At 34.8% G+C, this 18,460-nt stretch overlaps 1 protein-coding gene across 7 annotated transcripts in view; it reads right to left on the bottom strand.

Moving 5' to 3' along the window:
• Positions 1-9,694: 9,694 nt before the first annotated feature.
• Positions 9,695-18,460, bottom strand: part of LOC127863930 (transmembrane channel-like protein 1) — a 47,007-nt gene continuing 38,241 nt past the window's right edge. For 2 of the 7 annotated variants that reach the window (XM_052403613.1, XM_052403615.1), the window contains 5 exons: positions 17,787-17,900; positions 16,726-16,931; positions 14,754-14,933; positions 12,602-12,680; positions 9,695-11,834 (listed from right to left, as the gene is read on the bottom strand). In XM_052403613.1, the coding sequence (XP_052259573.1) occupies positions 11,766-11,834; positions 12,602-12,680; positions 14,754-14,933; positions 16,726-16,931; positions 17,787-17,900 (648 nt within the window). In that variant the 3' untranslated portion in view covers positions 9,695-11,765. The remainder of the gene's footprint in view (positions 11,835-12,601; positions 12,681-14,753; positions 14,934-16,725; positions 16,932-17,786; positions 17,901-18,460) is intronic. The other 5 variants (XR_008041265.1, XR_008041267.1, XR_008041268.1 and 2 more) reach the window with 5 other exon arrangements.

The raw sequence follows: 18,460 nt of genomic DNA, 5'->3' as shown, positions 1-18,460 counted from the left end.
ATGATCATTTTAAGAATTGTTTACCAATACGTATGTATTATTAAATGCCCATATTAAAAGGGAATTATTAAATTGACTAAATGACAATGTTTCTGTAGATAGCTTATATATAGAGTTTGTAGCGAAAGCAGTCTTAAAGGCTAAGGGAGAGTTTAAAAGGGGAAATAGTGGCGGAATCGATCAGCTTATACTTAAAAAAGTTATTGTAAAAAAATATAATCTTCTCTACCGTGCACGTTTTTTTAATAGTTATGTTCCTTCGTAATTATGCAACAAATACTTACCCAAGTAAGTGATCTACATGTATGTAGGCCGATAGTACTTGTGTCTTAAAGGTGACATAATCGAAGTCAACGACTATGGATGAATAAACCTTACCAGTTTATATCAAACATAAATATATAAAAATCCTTTATATTACCCAACTGTTTAAGTAAGCGGTTAGAAACAAATGACGTTCTTAATGATTTCCAGTATGAATTCCGAATGTAAAAATGTATATTATATTGTATGTTCGAGCTGATTGTTAAATAGAGTAGTGCATCAAGACAAGCGTGAACTTTATTTTTCCTATGTATATTTTACGAAGGATTCGATCTTGTTTTTAGAGACCGCATCCTATACAAACGTTTGTATATGACGAACTGGGTATACAAATTACGAAACATATGCTTGTTTTCAAGTATTAGTATAACTTAACATTAACAGAATCCAAACTTGATTCTTTATAAACGCTTTTTACAGTTAATGACACCGACTCACATATAACTAATAAGGGCAAACAAGCTAAATCTAATGCTCCAGGAATTTGCATTGCCATATATGTATTACATATTATATCTATCTATTATGTTAACTGTATTGGCCAACGCATAAAAATATAAGTTTACAAAATCGGGCTTGTGATATAGTCCTGCAGAAAAATGGCCATTTTATCCTAAAAGCGACATTGAGGTGTATAGTAAATGTAAAGTGTTTTTTGTTATGGGACATGCTAATGATAGAGAATCCAAATGATGCCGGGCTGGTATCTTTTGGGGGTAACGAGAAATTCAAGATGGCGTCCAAGATGGCGTCCATTTTCGGTCTAATTTGTTTAAACAAATAGAAATGCATTATTTTATGCATTAAAATGTAATTTTGATGTAGTTAAACATGTAAAATATGAATAAAGTAATGCAAACGTGTGTTATAAAACCAAAAAATGAAGATATCGCCCAATATGGCTGCCAGAATCGATTTGGCTGCTCAAAAATTGCTCTAAAACCAAGATCATACCCAAATGTTTACATAAGAATAATGGATATGAAAAAATAAGACAACTTAGTTGCAATTAAGTGTTTAATAATTATTCGATTAAATAAATTCCAATAATTCATATGCAGAGTATAGTATTACAAGAACTGATTGACCTAATACTGACCACTGGATAAAGGTTATATTATCCGTGTGTACAGTAACAGCAACTTCGTCAAAGGAATGATTTGTGGTATGAAAATACACCGTTGTCATAAGTGACATAAAGCACATTATATTTCAATTGAAACACCATTAAACGTATAACTACCCCTTGGTTCACCAAGGTCATGATAAGGTCTTTTTTTTAACATCATGGTATAACGTAGTATTTATACTAGTTTAGCTTATGTTGGGAGTTGTTGTCTAGCTTAGAGTGATGTTCTTATGTAATTATTAGTTCAGTTCCCATGTTTGTCTTTTGTACCAACAATTACATAACCCAATATACCAGTATTCTCCATCTTTCCTTCCTCATGGACAAAGTAAGTTATCTCATGGGCATGTTTAGTCTGATCATTTTTAAATTGTATTGTGTCAACCTGAATCTTTTGACTAGCGAAAAAGAACATAATAGTCGCGCTTTTTACACGAGCACCCAAGTGTTGAATATTGGCTATCGCTTTGACATTCACATTTTATTATTTCAGCACATAGAGTGGCGCTTTAGCAACATTTGGGGCTACTGTTATGTGTAACATGTTGTTTATCACATTGATTCAGGTCTGGGGCCTGCATCGTATGCATGTTTCCATAAACACGCCTGTATGTGAACCAGTTTCACATTTGCATATAATGCTTCCGTGGTTGGCGGCAAGCTTGCTAGCGATATCACAGACTTACCCGACTTCCCTAACCTTGTTGCTCAAAGGCTCTGTCTTGTAATACACGTTTCCAAGGTATCAGTATTTCCGTAGCATTCTGAGACAAATATTCCTTCACATTTTCGTTCATACAAGCTGTCATATCGCCGAACAGTCTGATAGAGTAGCCACCGTTTAGCATCTGAATAAATGTTCCCTTACCGATACCAAACTATCCAGCCACCTTATTGCACCCAATCAGCTGTTGTTTGTTCTCAGTGACACCTTGTATAATATTATGTGGTGGTACAGACATGTCACCCGTTAGTTCGAAACCCTTCACACATTAAATTGTCTATCTGACCTCGCCACACTTTTGTTGCTGAACCCTATGTATCGGCCAAACATTACGTAGACATCGCATTTATTTAGATTTTGTCTTATAAAAGACTTAAATTTGTCAATATAGTCATGTATCTTTCCGTCAATCAATGACACACAGGGCAGCAGATTCATATATTAATAAACATGTGATCTGGCTTCCAATGTGCCGTTCACACACTTTAATTGATTCTTCAGCACCTTTTTGGTTTTTCCTATTCTGACTTTCTCTGTTTCAGTTAACATAGCATTAGGTACAGGTGCAAGAACATGGTGTGGCATATGGTTATTATCAATTTCCATAGAATAAGCTTGTAAGCCAATCACGCTTGAATTAATCAGATTGATGCCAAACACTTTTGTGTCTGCACCCCTAATGTGCTTCTAACACACAACCTGGGTTTCAACTTTTTAGATATTGACCCACAACAATTGTACGACCATGAGTTTTCAAATTCCATCTTTTGAATTTTACCAATTGGTTGGTCAACATAGGCAGACGTTGATGCTATTGTTCCTGTAACACGGTTCGCTAGACTTGGCGGATGCTTGCTTGGATCTAACGGATTAATACATTCTGTCAACTTTCTCAGAATACTTGCTTTATCCTAAGCATCTGCATTACTCCTCGCCTGCTTTTCTCTGTTGTGTTGTTCATCAGTATCCACTAAATTGGCACTGCTCATTTCTCTCAGACCTTCTTCCATCTTGTTGCAAAAATATGCATGCTAAAACTCAAAACCTTGAGATATTAAGGTTGTAGTGATGAACCTGTAAGTCCCTTCTTGTCATGGATATATCTTATAAAAGTTTTTTTCTTTTAATATGTTGCTCCATATGGCATTCCATACCCCCGGAAAATGTCTCATAACATGCTCATCCTTTAAGAACTTGTCTTTTGCGATTTCATGCATTTGTTCCATAGGCCTTAGATAATAGAGGCCGTATCTGGAGTAGTTTGGGTGTGCAGTAGCAAGAGGCATGGCAACATGAACTTAACTGATGCAAAGTGCAGCGGCCAAACAGCTTCTCCTACTGCTCGAACATATATCATTATAAGAAATAATGCCATAATCAAACGATCAACCAACAATTTAGACGTGCGACTGGCACAAGATATGCTGTTAAGATACATAGCTAGATTATCATATGTCTGAAAATTATTCTTAGTGATTACCTTGCGCAACAATTCCTTTGTCACTATTCGTAATGCCCGTATATTTTGTGGATATTTCTCCCATATAGGAGTTTGGGGATTCCGGCAAATGTTGACTCATGCAGCTCTTCCAACCCATAATTTGCCATAAGCGTTCCCAAGGACCCCACACGTAATCTTTAAACAGGTTTCACTCATCAAATGGAAGTAACGTTGTTAAAATGTTTTTGAAACATATTAACAAATTATAATTAATTCATTTGCGTAGTCCATGCTTTCCCGATGAAAATCAAACGGCTGTAAATCATTTGTACTTGATATTCGAACCTAGTGTTTTATGCAGTACTTTTGTATGTTAATTATGGTTTCTTATTTACCTTGTCATTAATCTCTTCTTCTTTATGTACAATTATACAGTTAAGGGCTTTAAGTAGATAATATTGAATGATCTTTTTAAAATACCATTCAGAAATACAATTATTTCATTTTGTGTAGCATGAAATTTAGATTCAATGTAATGGAAATGGAATTTCAACTGCAATTATTTGCATAAGCGACCATAAATTAGCAGCCATCTTGCGTATAATCTTGAATTTTATTTGAATTAATTCATTTTAAAACATTAACCATCATAACATCTTTCTATTTTAGGCTGAAAAAATCCAAAAAATGGATAAAATCATAATTATATCACCATATACGTTAAAATGCTGAAAACGGCGGCCATCTTGGACTTTCATTTGGATCCTTCATCAGTTGCATGTTCCCTAACAAAAAAACGCTTTAACATTTACTATACACCCGAATGTTGGGTATATTTCATTTTCTACCGGACTAATATAAGCATTCTTCTCAAGCTTGAACGTTGTCGCATATTTACAGACAACTTAGAGTGTGATAAGTATTAAGCTGTTCTTGTTAACTGATAAAGATAACGTCAATGCCAAGGTTTCGTTGTGTAGCTTGCATGTATATACTATTAATTCTATGAAAGCAGATTGAAAAATATCCCTAGAAATGAGTGTGTACAAAGCTATGTTTCATTGCAAACGAATATCACTTTGTATTAGTATGCCTGTAGTAAAGGGATCTAAGAAGTCAAAACTTAACTACATATTATCAAAGGTGACTGTCCTTGTCAAAATTTTCACAGTAATTAGCAAACAAAAATTCAAACACTATCATCATGGTCGGAAAATGTATCCACCTAGAATTAATTTACTCACGAAATAATTATGCGTAACCAAATGAGATGTTTTAACGGTAACACTTCTTATTCGGATAAAACGCGAGTCCGTGTAGCTTGTTATTGTTGAGCTCGTTGTATGATTTGAAATACGAGCACGTTGTTAAACAGGTATTATGTATATAATACTGTCTTTATTATACAGTTTATGTCAAACCTTGCTGCCTTTATTCTTATTGAATTGTCCGAATTGAAAAACAGGATATATTTTTGTAATTTGTAACGTCATATTCAAACATGTTCAGTCTTTCATCCGAGATAGTCATAGACTAACCCAACTCTATTTCAGGAACAAACCATATTCTGCTAACGATGCCCCGTCTCGCAACTGCATCTTTTCTTACCGCAACTTCTCTTATTCTTAAACTCTACTCTTTCACTTTCCTTCTCAACTTATTAGCTTTTATGCTATCTACATTACTTTGTTATACTATTTGTATTATAACTTATATTAGTTTTCCATTTCTAAACGGTATACAATTACCTATCACTGTACTATATTGTTCGTTATTTTGACTGTCTTTAAATAGTTGTTATACGTTTGGTAGTTTACACCATAACAGTAGCGCTTCTGACAGAAGAGAAACATAGTATAAGCTATGAGCTTCCTTCTCAATTCTGCCCAATTGCATTTTACAGCCTTTATTTTATGTTAAGCAATACTTCAATTCTACCTGCCTAGTATATTGTTCGAAAATCCATATGTATGTTTGTATTGTATTGCTTATATTTACGTTCAATGAACTAAATAAATTGTGTTTAAACCAATTTTTAACGTCAATATATTCATAGACTTAAAAATACAATATTAAAAATGTGGTAAATAATGGCCATTCTATTTTCAAAAACTTGCGAATATAGATGTCCTTCAAATCACCTTGAATTTCATTTCGTACAGAAGATTTACACTGAAATGTGCTTTGAATTAAATCTAAGCATTTCCTTTTCTTAAATATTTATAACTTAATAATATATCTTTGATGTTAAGTACCAATCCTTCAAGCTTATCTATCGATTAATTAAGATATTTCCCCACAGTGATATATACTAAATTATATTTTTGTTGTCTGATTATTTCAGTTGAGCTCGGCTTTGAAAAAGTAGTCTAGAGTATAAAAAGTGCATTAAAACCATTGAAAAACAACTAATATAATTTATTTAGTACAACATATAATAAAGTCTACAAACCGACTTTCCCATAAAGAGCATCAATTCTTTATAATATTGTATATTACCATCATATTTCGTATTGCTGACAAATTTGATTTATTTACCCGCTCTGAACCTACTTTTCATCTCGATTAACTCTGTCATGATGTTGTTTCGTGTTTGTCTTGATTATGCGCGATGGCATATGCCAATACACATAAAGTGATTTGTTAATGTCAAATGCTTCCATTGCCTATGACATATGCTTCAATTGCCTATGACATATACTTCCATTGCCTATGACATATGAATATATGATGTAAGTTTGTTATCAATGTGCTTTAATGACGAGATACCTCTTGAAAGTAAATAGAATATATATTGTACAACAAACATATAGCGCGTGAAACATCGACTATATCGGAATCCTCCGAAAGATTGATTTACAAAATAAATTGTTTGCTGATCCATACTTTAAAAAATGACGGTTATTCTATCAACTATTAGGGAATTTTCTACACGTTTTGTAAGAGATTGAACTACGAACTAGGGGGTATCATATGGGAAAAACTTGTTTAACAAGGCAGCAAAAGGTTATTTGCGTGTTAAAATGTTATTGCATGTATATGATGAACTTGTATAACAGCTTTGATCGGATAACCTTTTGGACGGATCAATTACTTTTCTTGATCTTTATACATTAAATTTAGTCGCGCGTGAAAGGGTCGGCCGAATATACCGCGGATTACGGTAGATTAGCATTGTGATTGGTTAGTGGCCTGATCGGGTGAGTATTATGATGCCAGCTACAGCTTAATTACAATACATTGTATACATAATCCTATTAACCCAAATCAGACCACAGAAAGTATATTTTTTAACCACATTGACCTTCTTTTATATAAACTTGGCAAACAAACACAACATTTACACGCATAAGCACATTTTAGAAAGTACATTTGCGTTACCCAAAACACTAATTATCTCACGAAACACGTAATTTAGCTGCTCGTACAAATTAGGGAATATATAACAACCTATAACGTGTAGGGGTCATTGTTTATATTTATCAATGCTCGGCTTTAAAAACCGTCTCCCTTGACAAAGTAAATTGAAAAAAGAGAAGATGGTCGTATTTGTAGGGTAAACAAGAGCTTGTCACAGTAGTGCCCAATCCCCGCCGAAATGTGTTTGCTTGCATGACAACATTTGTTTTAGAGAGTAAAATAATATTTGTAAAACATGGCAGCTGTGTCATCTATTTATATTTCAAGAATCAATTAGTTATATAGTGTTGGAATTATGCTGTAGAAAATAAAATATATGTAATTGAAAGAAAGGGAGGTAATTGAAAAAGAAGACTATAAACAGTTACTGTTCTTGATCACTGTCGTCTATTCATTTTACGGTGTATACTTCAGTGTTCAAATTAAAATATTATTGTAAAAGTAGATAAAGGGAGATATTAAAAATTGAAAAGCTAAAATACTGACCATGAAATTAAATTCAATATAATTTAAAATTATAAATAAAAAAAAAATATATATAAAAATAAAATAAAGGGAGATAATTAAAAAACTACGGCCGGAAGAGTTATGGTTCATGTTCACTGCACTTCTCCTACTTGCCATCTGTTTATATTTCTAGTTTCAAGAAAATCCCTTCAGTTGATTTAGAGTAATGCTTTGGACAAAATTTACTTTGAAATTATATAAAATGGGAAATTATTAAAAACACTAAGGTAGATAGAGTTATGGTTCTGTGTCACTGCACTATTCTATTTCGATCTGCTCACTTGTCTGGCATTGGGCAGCCTATTCGTCGATTAACATTGTTATTTTTATAAGTAAAATGAGTTTAACACTTGTTAAAAGTATTGATAGTAAAAACTTTATGTCAGAATATTGGATGTAAATATCAAAGGCGAAAGGGGACTTTTAACGTAATTATTTGGACTAACGCTATCGGCTACATATAATCGACGAATAGGCTTCCCGTGCCCGAAAAGTGAGCCAATCGAGAGGCTTTCCGTGACACAGCGAAAGCGAAAGTAGGCATTTTTAAGTAAAATTGACGATAATTACTATATAGCGTACATTGAACGTAAAGTTTTGATCATAAAGATGATATCAATGACATAAGATATTTGACATATTACGGAAAAGCTATGTTCAAAAGTCATCAAAGTGGCATGTATGCACGATTGTTCCACCACCCTCATCATCATTCCATCTTCGATAGAGTTTGTGATAAGTGTTTGGACCTGCGGAATACTGTGAACCTGTAGCTGGATATATGCTTCAACTCATGGACCACCTCTTTGTATGCACAAATGTGTTTAAGGGGTTTAATTTTAGATTTTCTTATCTGTTTTGTGTATTACGATCATCAATTGTTCATGTTTATAACAGAGAGGCAGCCGAGAATGAACAGAGAGGCAGCATTTTGACAGAGGCCACCGATATGCATTTACACCGTGAGAGGTATTACTTTCAAGTAAAATATACACTTTATTGCAAGATCACGTGACGTAGACGGCACGTGAAGCAAAAGGAGACACACCGACGATTTTTGATGAAAGTATACTCGTGGGCCTAGAATGACCACATCAAACGATGCATTTTAATGCAGTTTTACTTTAGAAACAAAATAAATATCTTTCTATTAAACCACTATAGGTCCTCTTTCATTAGTTGTTTGGCAACATTACAATGTGCAGTAACTCCACTCGAGTAAAAAGTATCTACTTCCGCTCCCCGGGTGTTTAATGTAGTCTAGACTGTTTAACAATAGTAACTAAACATATTCTATTCTGAAACACGAGTCAGAAGTTAAATACTTAGTTTGTAACACCGTGAACCTTTTCTTCATGGCGTTATTTCCCAAACATACCACTTGAGTTAACTCATACGGCGCCACGGTGGTCATAAGCTACATTTAGACTGAAACCATTTGAACAACATAACATTTTGTTTCGGAAAACTATTGATTAAAATATATGTTCATTTGATCTCATCTATCTGGATAACACAACAAAATATTGAATGCAACTTGTATTGCATTTTTAAAGAATTACCGGTTTGCTAAATATATTAACAAGGATGGAACAAAGGCATTTCTGTGAATAAAAATAAGACCCTACGTAAAATAGCACTTTCGAATTTCGGTTCAAAATGTTGAAACATAACAAGCCTTTTTACAGATAAAAACAAGCGATGTGTTTGTGAAACACTATGTCCCCATATATATGACCTTTGACCTTGAAGGATGACCTTGACCTTTCACCACTCAAAATGTGCAGCTCCATGAGATACACATGCATGTCAAATATCAAGTTGCTAGCTTCAATATTCCAAAAGTGACACTAAATGAGCGATTTTGACCCATATATTTGACCTTTGACATTGAAGGATGACCTTGACCTTTCACCACTTAAAATGTGCAGCTCCATGAGATACACATGCATGCCAAATATGAAGTTGCTATCTTCAATATTGCAAAAGTTATGGCAAATGTTAAAGTTGGAGCAAACCAACAGACCAACAGACAGGGCAAAAACAATATGTCCCCCACTACTATAGTGGGGGACATAAAAATCTGCAGGTAAAAAACAACAACACTGTTAATGCATTGAAGTACATCTAAAGGAACAAGAATCTCAAATTTAATTCGAATGTTTAATTAGAATGAAACATAAAATGCTAGATTCTTTTAGAACATATTAAAATGTTAAACATGTAGGTATTCTATACACAATCTAAAACCAAATTCTGGTATTAATATTCATTAGTTCCCCTTACATGTTGTAGATGATAATATATGCTGACTTGTTATCAGTTTTAATAACTACTGCATGTAGTATACTTCAAAATGGTATACATTGAACGCATGACGCAACAGCTCTGACACACCCCACTAGAGCTGAGTGTACTCTGCTAAAAACGGTTCCACCCCAACACACGACACTAGAGCTGAATTTACAATGCTAAACCTGTTCCACCCTAACACATGACACTAGAGCTGAATGTACACTGCTAAACCTGTTCCACCCAAACACACGACACTAGAGCTGAATTTACACTGCTAAACCTGTTCCAACCTAACACATGACACTAGAGCTGAATGTACACTGCTAAACCTGTTCCACCCTAACACACAACACTAGAACTATATGTACACTGCTAAACCTGTTCCACCCAAACCATACCATATCGGAGCTGAATGCCCACTGCTAAAACTGTTCCATCCCAACACACAACACTGGAGCTGAGTGTACACTGCTAAACCTGTTCCTAACTAACACAGGGCACTAGAGCTGAGTGCAAACTGCTAAACATGTTCCACCCTAACACACAACACTAGAACTAAATGTACACTGCTACACCGTTCCATCCCAACACACGTTACTAGAGCTGAATGCACACTGCTAAACCTGTTCAACCCGAACACACGATACTAGAGCAGAGTGTACACTGCCAAACCTGTTCCACCCTAACACACAACACTAGAACTAAATGTACACTGCTACACCGTTCCATCCCAACAAACGATACTAGAGCTGAATGCACACTGCTAAACCGTCCCACTCTAACACACGATACTAGAGCTGAATGTACACTGCCAAAACGGTTCCATCCCAATACACGACACTAGAGCTGAGTGTACACTGCTAAACCTGTTACACCCCAACACAGAATACTAAAGCTGAATGTACACTACTAAACCGTTCCATCCCAACACATGACAATAGAGCTAAATGTACACTGCTAAACCTGTTTCACCCCAACACACAACACTAGAGCTGAGTGAACACTGCTAAACCTGTTCCACCCCAACACACGATACTATAGCTGAATGTACACTGCTAAACCTGTTCCGCTCCAACACTAGAGCTCAGTGTACGCTACTAAAGCTGTTCCACCCGAACACATGACACTAGAGCTGAGTGTACACTGCTAAAACTGTTCCACCCCAACACACGATACTTAAGCTGAATGTACACTGCTATACCTGTTCCGCTCCAACACTAGAGCTGAGTGTTCACTGCTAAAACTGCCCCACCCCAATACACGACACTAGAGCTGAATGTTCACTGCTAAACCTGTTCAACCCAAACACGCCACACTAGAGCTGAATGTACATTGCTAAACCTGTTCCACCCCAACACACGACAACAACGCTGAATGTACATTGCTAAACGTGTTCCATCCCAACACACGACACTAGAGCTAAATGTCTACTGCTAAACCGTTTCACCCCAACACACGACACTAGAGCTGAATGCACACTGATTAACATGTTTCACCCCAATGCACGACGCTAGAGCTGAATGAACACTGCTAAACCTGTTCCAACCAAACACACGACACTAGAGCTGAATGTCCACTGATTTACCTGTTCCACCCCAACGCACGACGCTAGAGCTGAATGTACACTGCTAAACCGTTCTAACCATACACATGACACTAGAGCTGAATGTTCACTGATTAACCTGTTCCACCCCATAACACGATACAAAAGCTTAATGTACACTGCTAAACAGTTCCACCCCAACGCACGACGCTAGAACTGAATGTAAACTGCTAAACCTGTTTCACCCCAACACACGACACTAGAGCTGAATGTACACTGCTAAACCGTTCCATCCCAACATACCACATCAGAGCTGAATGTACACTGACACTGCTAAAACCGTTCCACCCCAACACACAGCACTAGATCGCAATGTCCACTGCTATAACCGTTCCACACCAACACCCATGCTCTGTAATTTCTTCAGAAGCTTCTCATTCTCGTCACGTTCCTGCAATGAAATTAAAAATAAAGGAAAAAGAGAACACAAAATTAGCTTGTTCATAATATATTTTACAAAAACTTATTTTTTACCTTTGACCCATAATAGTGTCCTCGAATTTTTACATTTGGAACAGTTTGAAAACGCAGCAAATTGTCTGGTTGTGATAAATGATAATCATGTTGTTTAATTATTTTATTCATTTTATGAAATTTTGGAGCGGTAACAAGATATTGACACTGAAGATGGACCACTTGCCTCGACAGATGTACATAAGACATCCACCCAAAACATTATTTGGTCTTTGGAAATAAAACATTACACTGTACATATTATTAAACTTTTACTTACTTGTGTACATTCTTTAAATGGCAAAGCTATGTCATATGCAGATTGAAAATTATGTTATAAAACGAAGAGCAACAAGAATCCGCTATAGTTCAAATCTTGCGCATGAGCATTGTAGTTTGTTATAAAAAATAATAATTATATTTTATATATGTTCTATCCTGATAAGCCAGACAATTCAATAACGTGACTTCTCCACAGTGTGGTATTGATTTTACTGCAAAACTCGTTTAACTCTTTCAGTGCTGGAACCGAATTTTGAAGGTCTTTTCAAACAGTTTGGATCAAGATGAGTCATCAGGATCCAAACTGTTTGCTATTCTGATAGTATTCTTTTCAAAAAAATCGAAGAAAATGCTAATTATAGAAATTCAGCAGATGACATTTTAGCAGACGACAAATTTCCCAGCATGCAAACGGTTAAGTACCTGCTGCAGATTTGCTTGAAGGACAATGTTCTGTTGTTTCAGTGAGCTTAGTCTGCGCTTTGAATGGAACAATAATGACCTGAACAAAAAACAATATAACACGGTTATAAACCAACAATTTTAACACAGGCACCCAGCCTTGAGCTTTTAATATTTTCAATTTAAATATCAGGACCACCACAAATTGTAATTTCCAAGGGCTGGCTGGCTCGTTTATCATTTAAATATTCATTTTTAAATGTACGTAGCATCAGTTGTATTTTACACATGCACTTGTTGCTTTATGCAAAATTTTTGTAAACTTAGGAAGAAAATTATTAATACTTGTATTTTCGAAATTCAAATCTCTTCATCTGATCGAGTCAAATTTTTGTTTGTTAACGTTTAGTCTCTTTCAAACATTTTACAGCTATATTTGTAGTAGCGTTTTGTATTGTGATTTATAAAAGCATTTTGAACTGGTTCATGAAGGGAAATAGGCGGTTGAAATTTAAAAAATTATCAAATTGAAAGATAGTTAATGGCATTCTATTATACAATAAATTTGATTTTTATGCCCCTGCCCCATCCACTTCAAATGCGTGGTAACTCTCCGGGTAAAAGGGTTTGTAACCATTAGTTTTTATCCACACAACAACTTTAGAACACTTTGACCTTAACTCTTTCAAATAGGTACGACGGGTAACTTGACAAAGATGTTGATAATTATAGTAACCATCCCAGATGAAGCTTTATAAGTATGTTTAAACACCAGCTGAACATCATATATTGTATTAGCTATTAATTATGGCTGCTTTCAAAGAAGCGGGTATACATTAATTTGCACTTTTATGCGAGAAGATCAAATGGTCGGTCTGTTGAAATTTTGTTTATCTATTATCATTTATGATGGCTACATTGGAGAAAAAACAAAACGTTGATAGATATTCATGTCGATAGATCAAAGATCGAGATCTCAAGTATCAAAACTCAACTTGAAAAGGTAAAATAATAATTTAAAATACCGTGATACCAATATGAAACATCCCTCAAGAAGACCATCAATTATAATGTAAAACCACCTGAATCGTGGCAGTGTAATGTATATGAATTATTGGTGATGCATGGGATAGATTTGTGTTATGTAAGAATGGATCAAGGTACCATATCAAAACATTGAGAATCTTAGGTAAAACTTTTTTTTAAATAATAAAATGTTTATTAATTGGCTAAAAGTGTATGTTGTTTTGTATGTTTCTGTTTAACAAACCAATAAAAACATGTGTATCATTTAACCAAATTCACAAAAAAATGTTTTTTGCGTGTTAAATAAATTGCAAAACAATGTTTAAGTAGGAGTGCAAAATCAAAATCAGAAAAAAATAATTTTAAGAGAAGTGTGGATGCCAAATCCGGATTATTTCATTTATCCTGTCACATGCCTTTAAATCAACCTGATAATCAGGTAATCATGTAACCAAAAATTTATTAGGCTAGTTGACCACGTCGTGACCTCGAATATTCGGCAGTCACTCTCTGGTGACGGACTACTTTTTTCTATTAATAACATACCCAATACATGTAAAGTACCGTTTGTTTAACCATGTATATATTGTTTTGTTTTGGGTAGATTTCGTTTTTGTTGACCGAGAGTTTGTAAATAAAACATTCAAAAAAGCAAAACATCGTGTTAAATAGTATTATGTGTAACCTACTGTTAATCAAGCGTTTAAGCACTATGATCGCTGTAACAAATGTAAACATCGTCTGCTGTACATGTACATAGCCAGTTGACATAGGATTTAACGGTATTTAATTTAATTAACTCCTTAAAATGGAAGAAAATTTAGGCATTTTTGAAGTTGATTGGCAAGAACAAGTATATTTTTTATGATGAATCTGGTCGTTTTGATGAAATTCAACCTACATGTAGCGCAAGAAAGTCTACACAAGGTCAAACAAGTATGGAACACCACGTGGGCTTTATGTACGAATGTTGTAAATGTGACATGATAAATAGAATAATAGGTTGGTGACGTGGATGGAGAATGGTTATCTTGCTCGTCAGAGGATCTTATCAGGCTCACCCGATAAAATCCTCCACCTTGCCAGATAACCATTCTTCATCTACGTCTCCAACCTATTATTCTCTATACATGTACACTCTACTTACACGAAGATCATAAAGAGAGGTATAAGTACAGGTTCGGACACTAGATAGTACAGCACTGCCTGGACCCACTGGGCTTGTTCTGCACGGAATCTCGTGTAGGTCTTAGTGGGCTTCTCCCCGAGCCACGGCCCACAATAGTTGCCTGTACGGCTAGTGAGACCCAGGTTGATCACTTCAGAACTGAAACGTGGGCATACTACTCAGTGATCATTGAAAGCCAAAAGGTCAAATAAGCAAATGAACAATGAAGGGCATACCAAGTGATCATTTGATCCTCGTTCTGGAAAAAACTGGGCTTAATGCATGTCTGTAAAGTGTCTAAGCCAGTCTACACAGGCTTATCAGGGACATAATTTTCCGCCTACATTGGATTTTCGTTTGGAAAAGACTTGCTTTAAACAAAAAATCCCATAAAAGTGGGAAGTATCATCCCTGATTAGCCTGTGTGGACTGCACAGGGTGATCTGAAAACACACTATACGTACAGGCTTTAAAACAAGTTATCACAGAACGATGCTCATTTAAAGACAAAAGGTCATATCGCAATAAAGAGTGATAAGCCCCACTCACTGGCTCTCATAAGGAGTCAATTTTGTGAACAGGCCTTTAAAACTGGGTCAAAAAAATTGTACGAAAATATTATGAATATATTGTTAAAACATTTGGCTTTTTGCTGATGGAGAATGATACAATGTGGATTTTAAACAAATTATTTAAAAACAAACAAGGCAATACATTAAAAATAAGAATATTAAGTTCATACTATAGTCGCTGAGAAGGGGAGAGGATTCTCAAGCTTTTTTAAAGATTAGTCAACATACTTGATTTCTGGTTTCTCAAAGATTGAGAAAAAAGGAACACTGCACTTTAAATCAAACTTTTTTTATATCAGACTTATACCATGAGCCTTATTTTTTCCATTGAAATAAATTGCAAGTATACATTACATCAACAAAGGGATGCATAACATTAAACAACTCTGTATCATACTTGATGGGCAGACGTCTTTGCGAAACAAAGACAATTGTCTGCTTATAATAGACAAATGGTGATTCAGCATGGCAAAAAATGGCATTCGCTGTACCTGCCAAACATAATGACCAAATACACTGACCATTTAAAGCAAATAACAAGTGACACAGGGATATATTATATAACTCAAACATTAGAATCACCCACCAATGATAATGGACACATGAGGAACTACTGTAGCATAATTCAATAATGAGTCTCATCTACCAATGGACATTGGGGGAAATTATCATAATTCAAACAATGAGCATCAACCGCAATTGATACTGGGCGAAACGGAATATAAACATGATCCTAAAATAAGCATTATTTTCATATAATTATGAACAACACATTGAAAATTTGCATGGTCAAACAATGAGCATTATTTTCCAATCATCATGGACACATTAAGAATAAGAATGATGCAACAATAAGAATTATTTTCGAATAGTCATGGACACATTGAGAATAAGCATGTTCCAACAATAAACATTATTTTTCTTATAATCATGGACACATTAAGAATTAGTATGTTCTAACAATAAGCATTATTTTCCAATAATCATGGACACATTTAGAATAAGCATGATCCAACAATAAACATAATTTAGTTATAATCATGGACACATTAAGAATAAGCATGATTTGGCAATTAGCAATATATTCCAATAATTATGGAAACATCATTTTCCAATAGTCATGGACACATTAAAAATTGGCATCATTCAAAAAGGAGCACCACCGTTGAATCATAATTAACACTGGGTATACGCCTTCTTTGAGCAACAAGCACATGCATATCATATCTTTGAAAAAAAGAACAATGAAGATAAGAATGTTCCAATCATTATCTTCAAATGATGATGTAAAAACAGAAGGAATAAGCATATCGAGACTGTGTCATTGATAATGGACATATAGATAAAAAGAAAGACCTTGAGAATCTGCCAAGCATTACCTTCCTATGATGATGGACACAGGAGGGATAAGCATGATGAGACTTCCAAGGAGGAGCATGGAAAAAAAGGCTGTGTTTCTGGACTGATTCCATCTCTTGATTGGGGGCCGACAGGTGCGTGACACTATCAGGTAGTTGACATACATGAACACTAGGCTGGACAAAAGGCCCACCACTGGCATTATAGGACATGCTATAGTGCCTACCTGAAGGGAAGATTACACATTTTGGGCACTATTTATTTATTTCAGTAATATTGTTAATGTATGATACCATAATGGCTAGCTTACATGTATTTTACAACCATTGAATAATTGGAATGGTAATTAAATTGAAATGAATTCTCTATATAAATTGCTATTAAATTTAAATGGTGATGCTATGATGTTCATCTTTATTTAAACTTTTTTATTTTGTGAATATTTCAGGACCAAGAGTGAGGTTTTGAACTTCATATTACCAGTTAAAATCCACATGCTGAGCATTGATCCTTCCAATGTTGACCCCCGTAATATTCATTTTTGTGTAAAAGCTGAGAACTTGTTTGCATGTCTGATACATTTGTTTTGTGTCTCATTGTTTGGACACTGGTTCCTTACAATAAATAAAGTAACAAATGGTAGTTTCTATCCTGCAGCGTCTGACTGCTTGTCCAGCTGATTCGGTTTATTTTGTGTTTATCTTTAAAAGTAAAGACATTTCATGGAAGTTCAAAACACCGATTAATATGGCGAGATTAAAAAGCCTTTCAGGTCATAAAACCACATTAAAAATAATCTGTTTCATTTGATCTTCTTTAGCTTAAACTTTTTGCCTAACTGTATTTATTTGCACTTGTGTAATTGTTTATCAGTGTATTAAGGTCGATAACACTAAAAACAGTAGTGTGAAAATTCGATGCACGTGTGTTAAATACCTCAATATTAGGTCAATGAAGAAATAAAGAAGGATTACTGTAAACCCTATAATCCAAACCAAATATACCCACATAGAGTTATGGAGGAGGGTGGTGGGAAATTAAGAAGGATTAATGTAAAACCTACACTCTGATCGGGACTTACCCAGACTAGAGCCTGTCTATAGACGAGAACCAGTACCGCTGAGGAGATGTTGAACTCAGACTTCTGCTTGGTCCAGAAGAACGTGCTGAACTGAATGATTAGCTGCATGATGGACTACAGGAGAAAATGATATGTATGGTCTATAAATAATTTTAAATCTATGAAGAAATTTCATTAAATGATATAATCTTTAATTGGTCTTTAAAACCACTAAGAGAATGATTTCAACATTAAACTTGTTATTGTTACTGTATAACCAATAACTCAATTATAAAAATGTTAAAAATAATGCTTAATAAATCTAGGGTTAAAATGTTGAATTGAAAATAAAAGTTTTGTATTACCCTTCAATCAAGGATTAAAATGCCTGAAATGATCCATAGACTGAGGTTGAAAATGCATGTAATTAAAAACACTTCATGCTTGCAATGGTCTATATATTGTGAAAGAAAATAGAAGTTTTGTCTAAAGCGGCCCATCCACACACAATATCATTGTCAATTGCTCAAATAATTATTGACACATTGTCAATTTTATTGACAAGTGTTTTGTATATATAATTCTATGTATTTAAGGTGTTAACATGTCCATGAGTTCATAAAATGATTCTTCATCCATACGAAGACAATTTCTGTTATCTTCTGGGTAATTTACACGAAAGTCATTCAGGAGCA

The sequence above is a fragment of the Dreissena polymorpha genome, unplaced genomic scaffold (genome assembly GCF_020536995.1).
Source record: "Dreissena polymorpha isolate Duluth1 unplaced genomic scaffold, UMN_Dpol_1.0 chrUn061, whole genome shotgun sequence".
In the NCBI taxonomy this organism is placed as follows: Eukaryota; Metazoa; Mollusca; class Bivalvia; order Myida; family Dreissenidae; genus Dreissena; species Dreissena polymorpha.
Note: the sequence above shows the minus strand (reverse complement) of the source record. Positions and strands in the feature narration are given on the sequence as shown.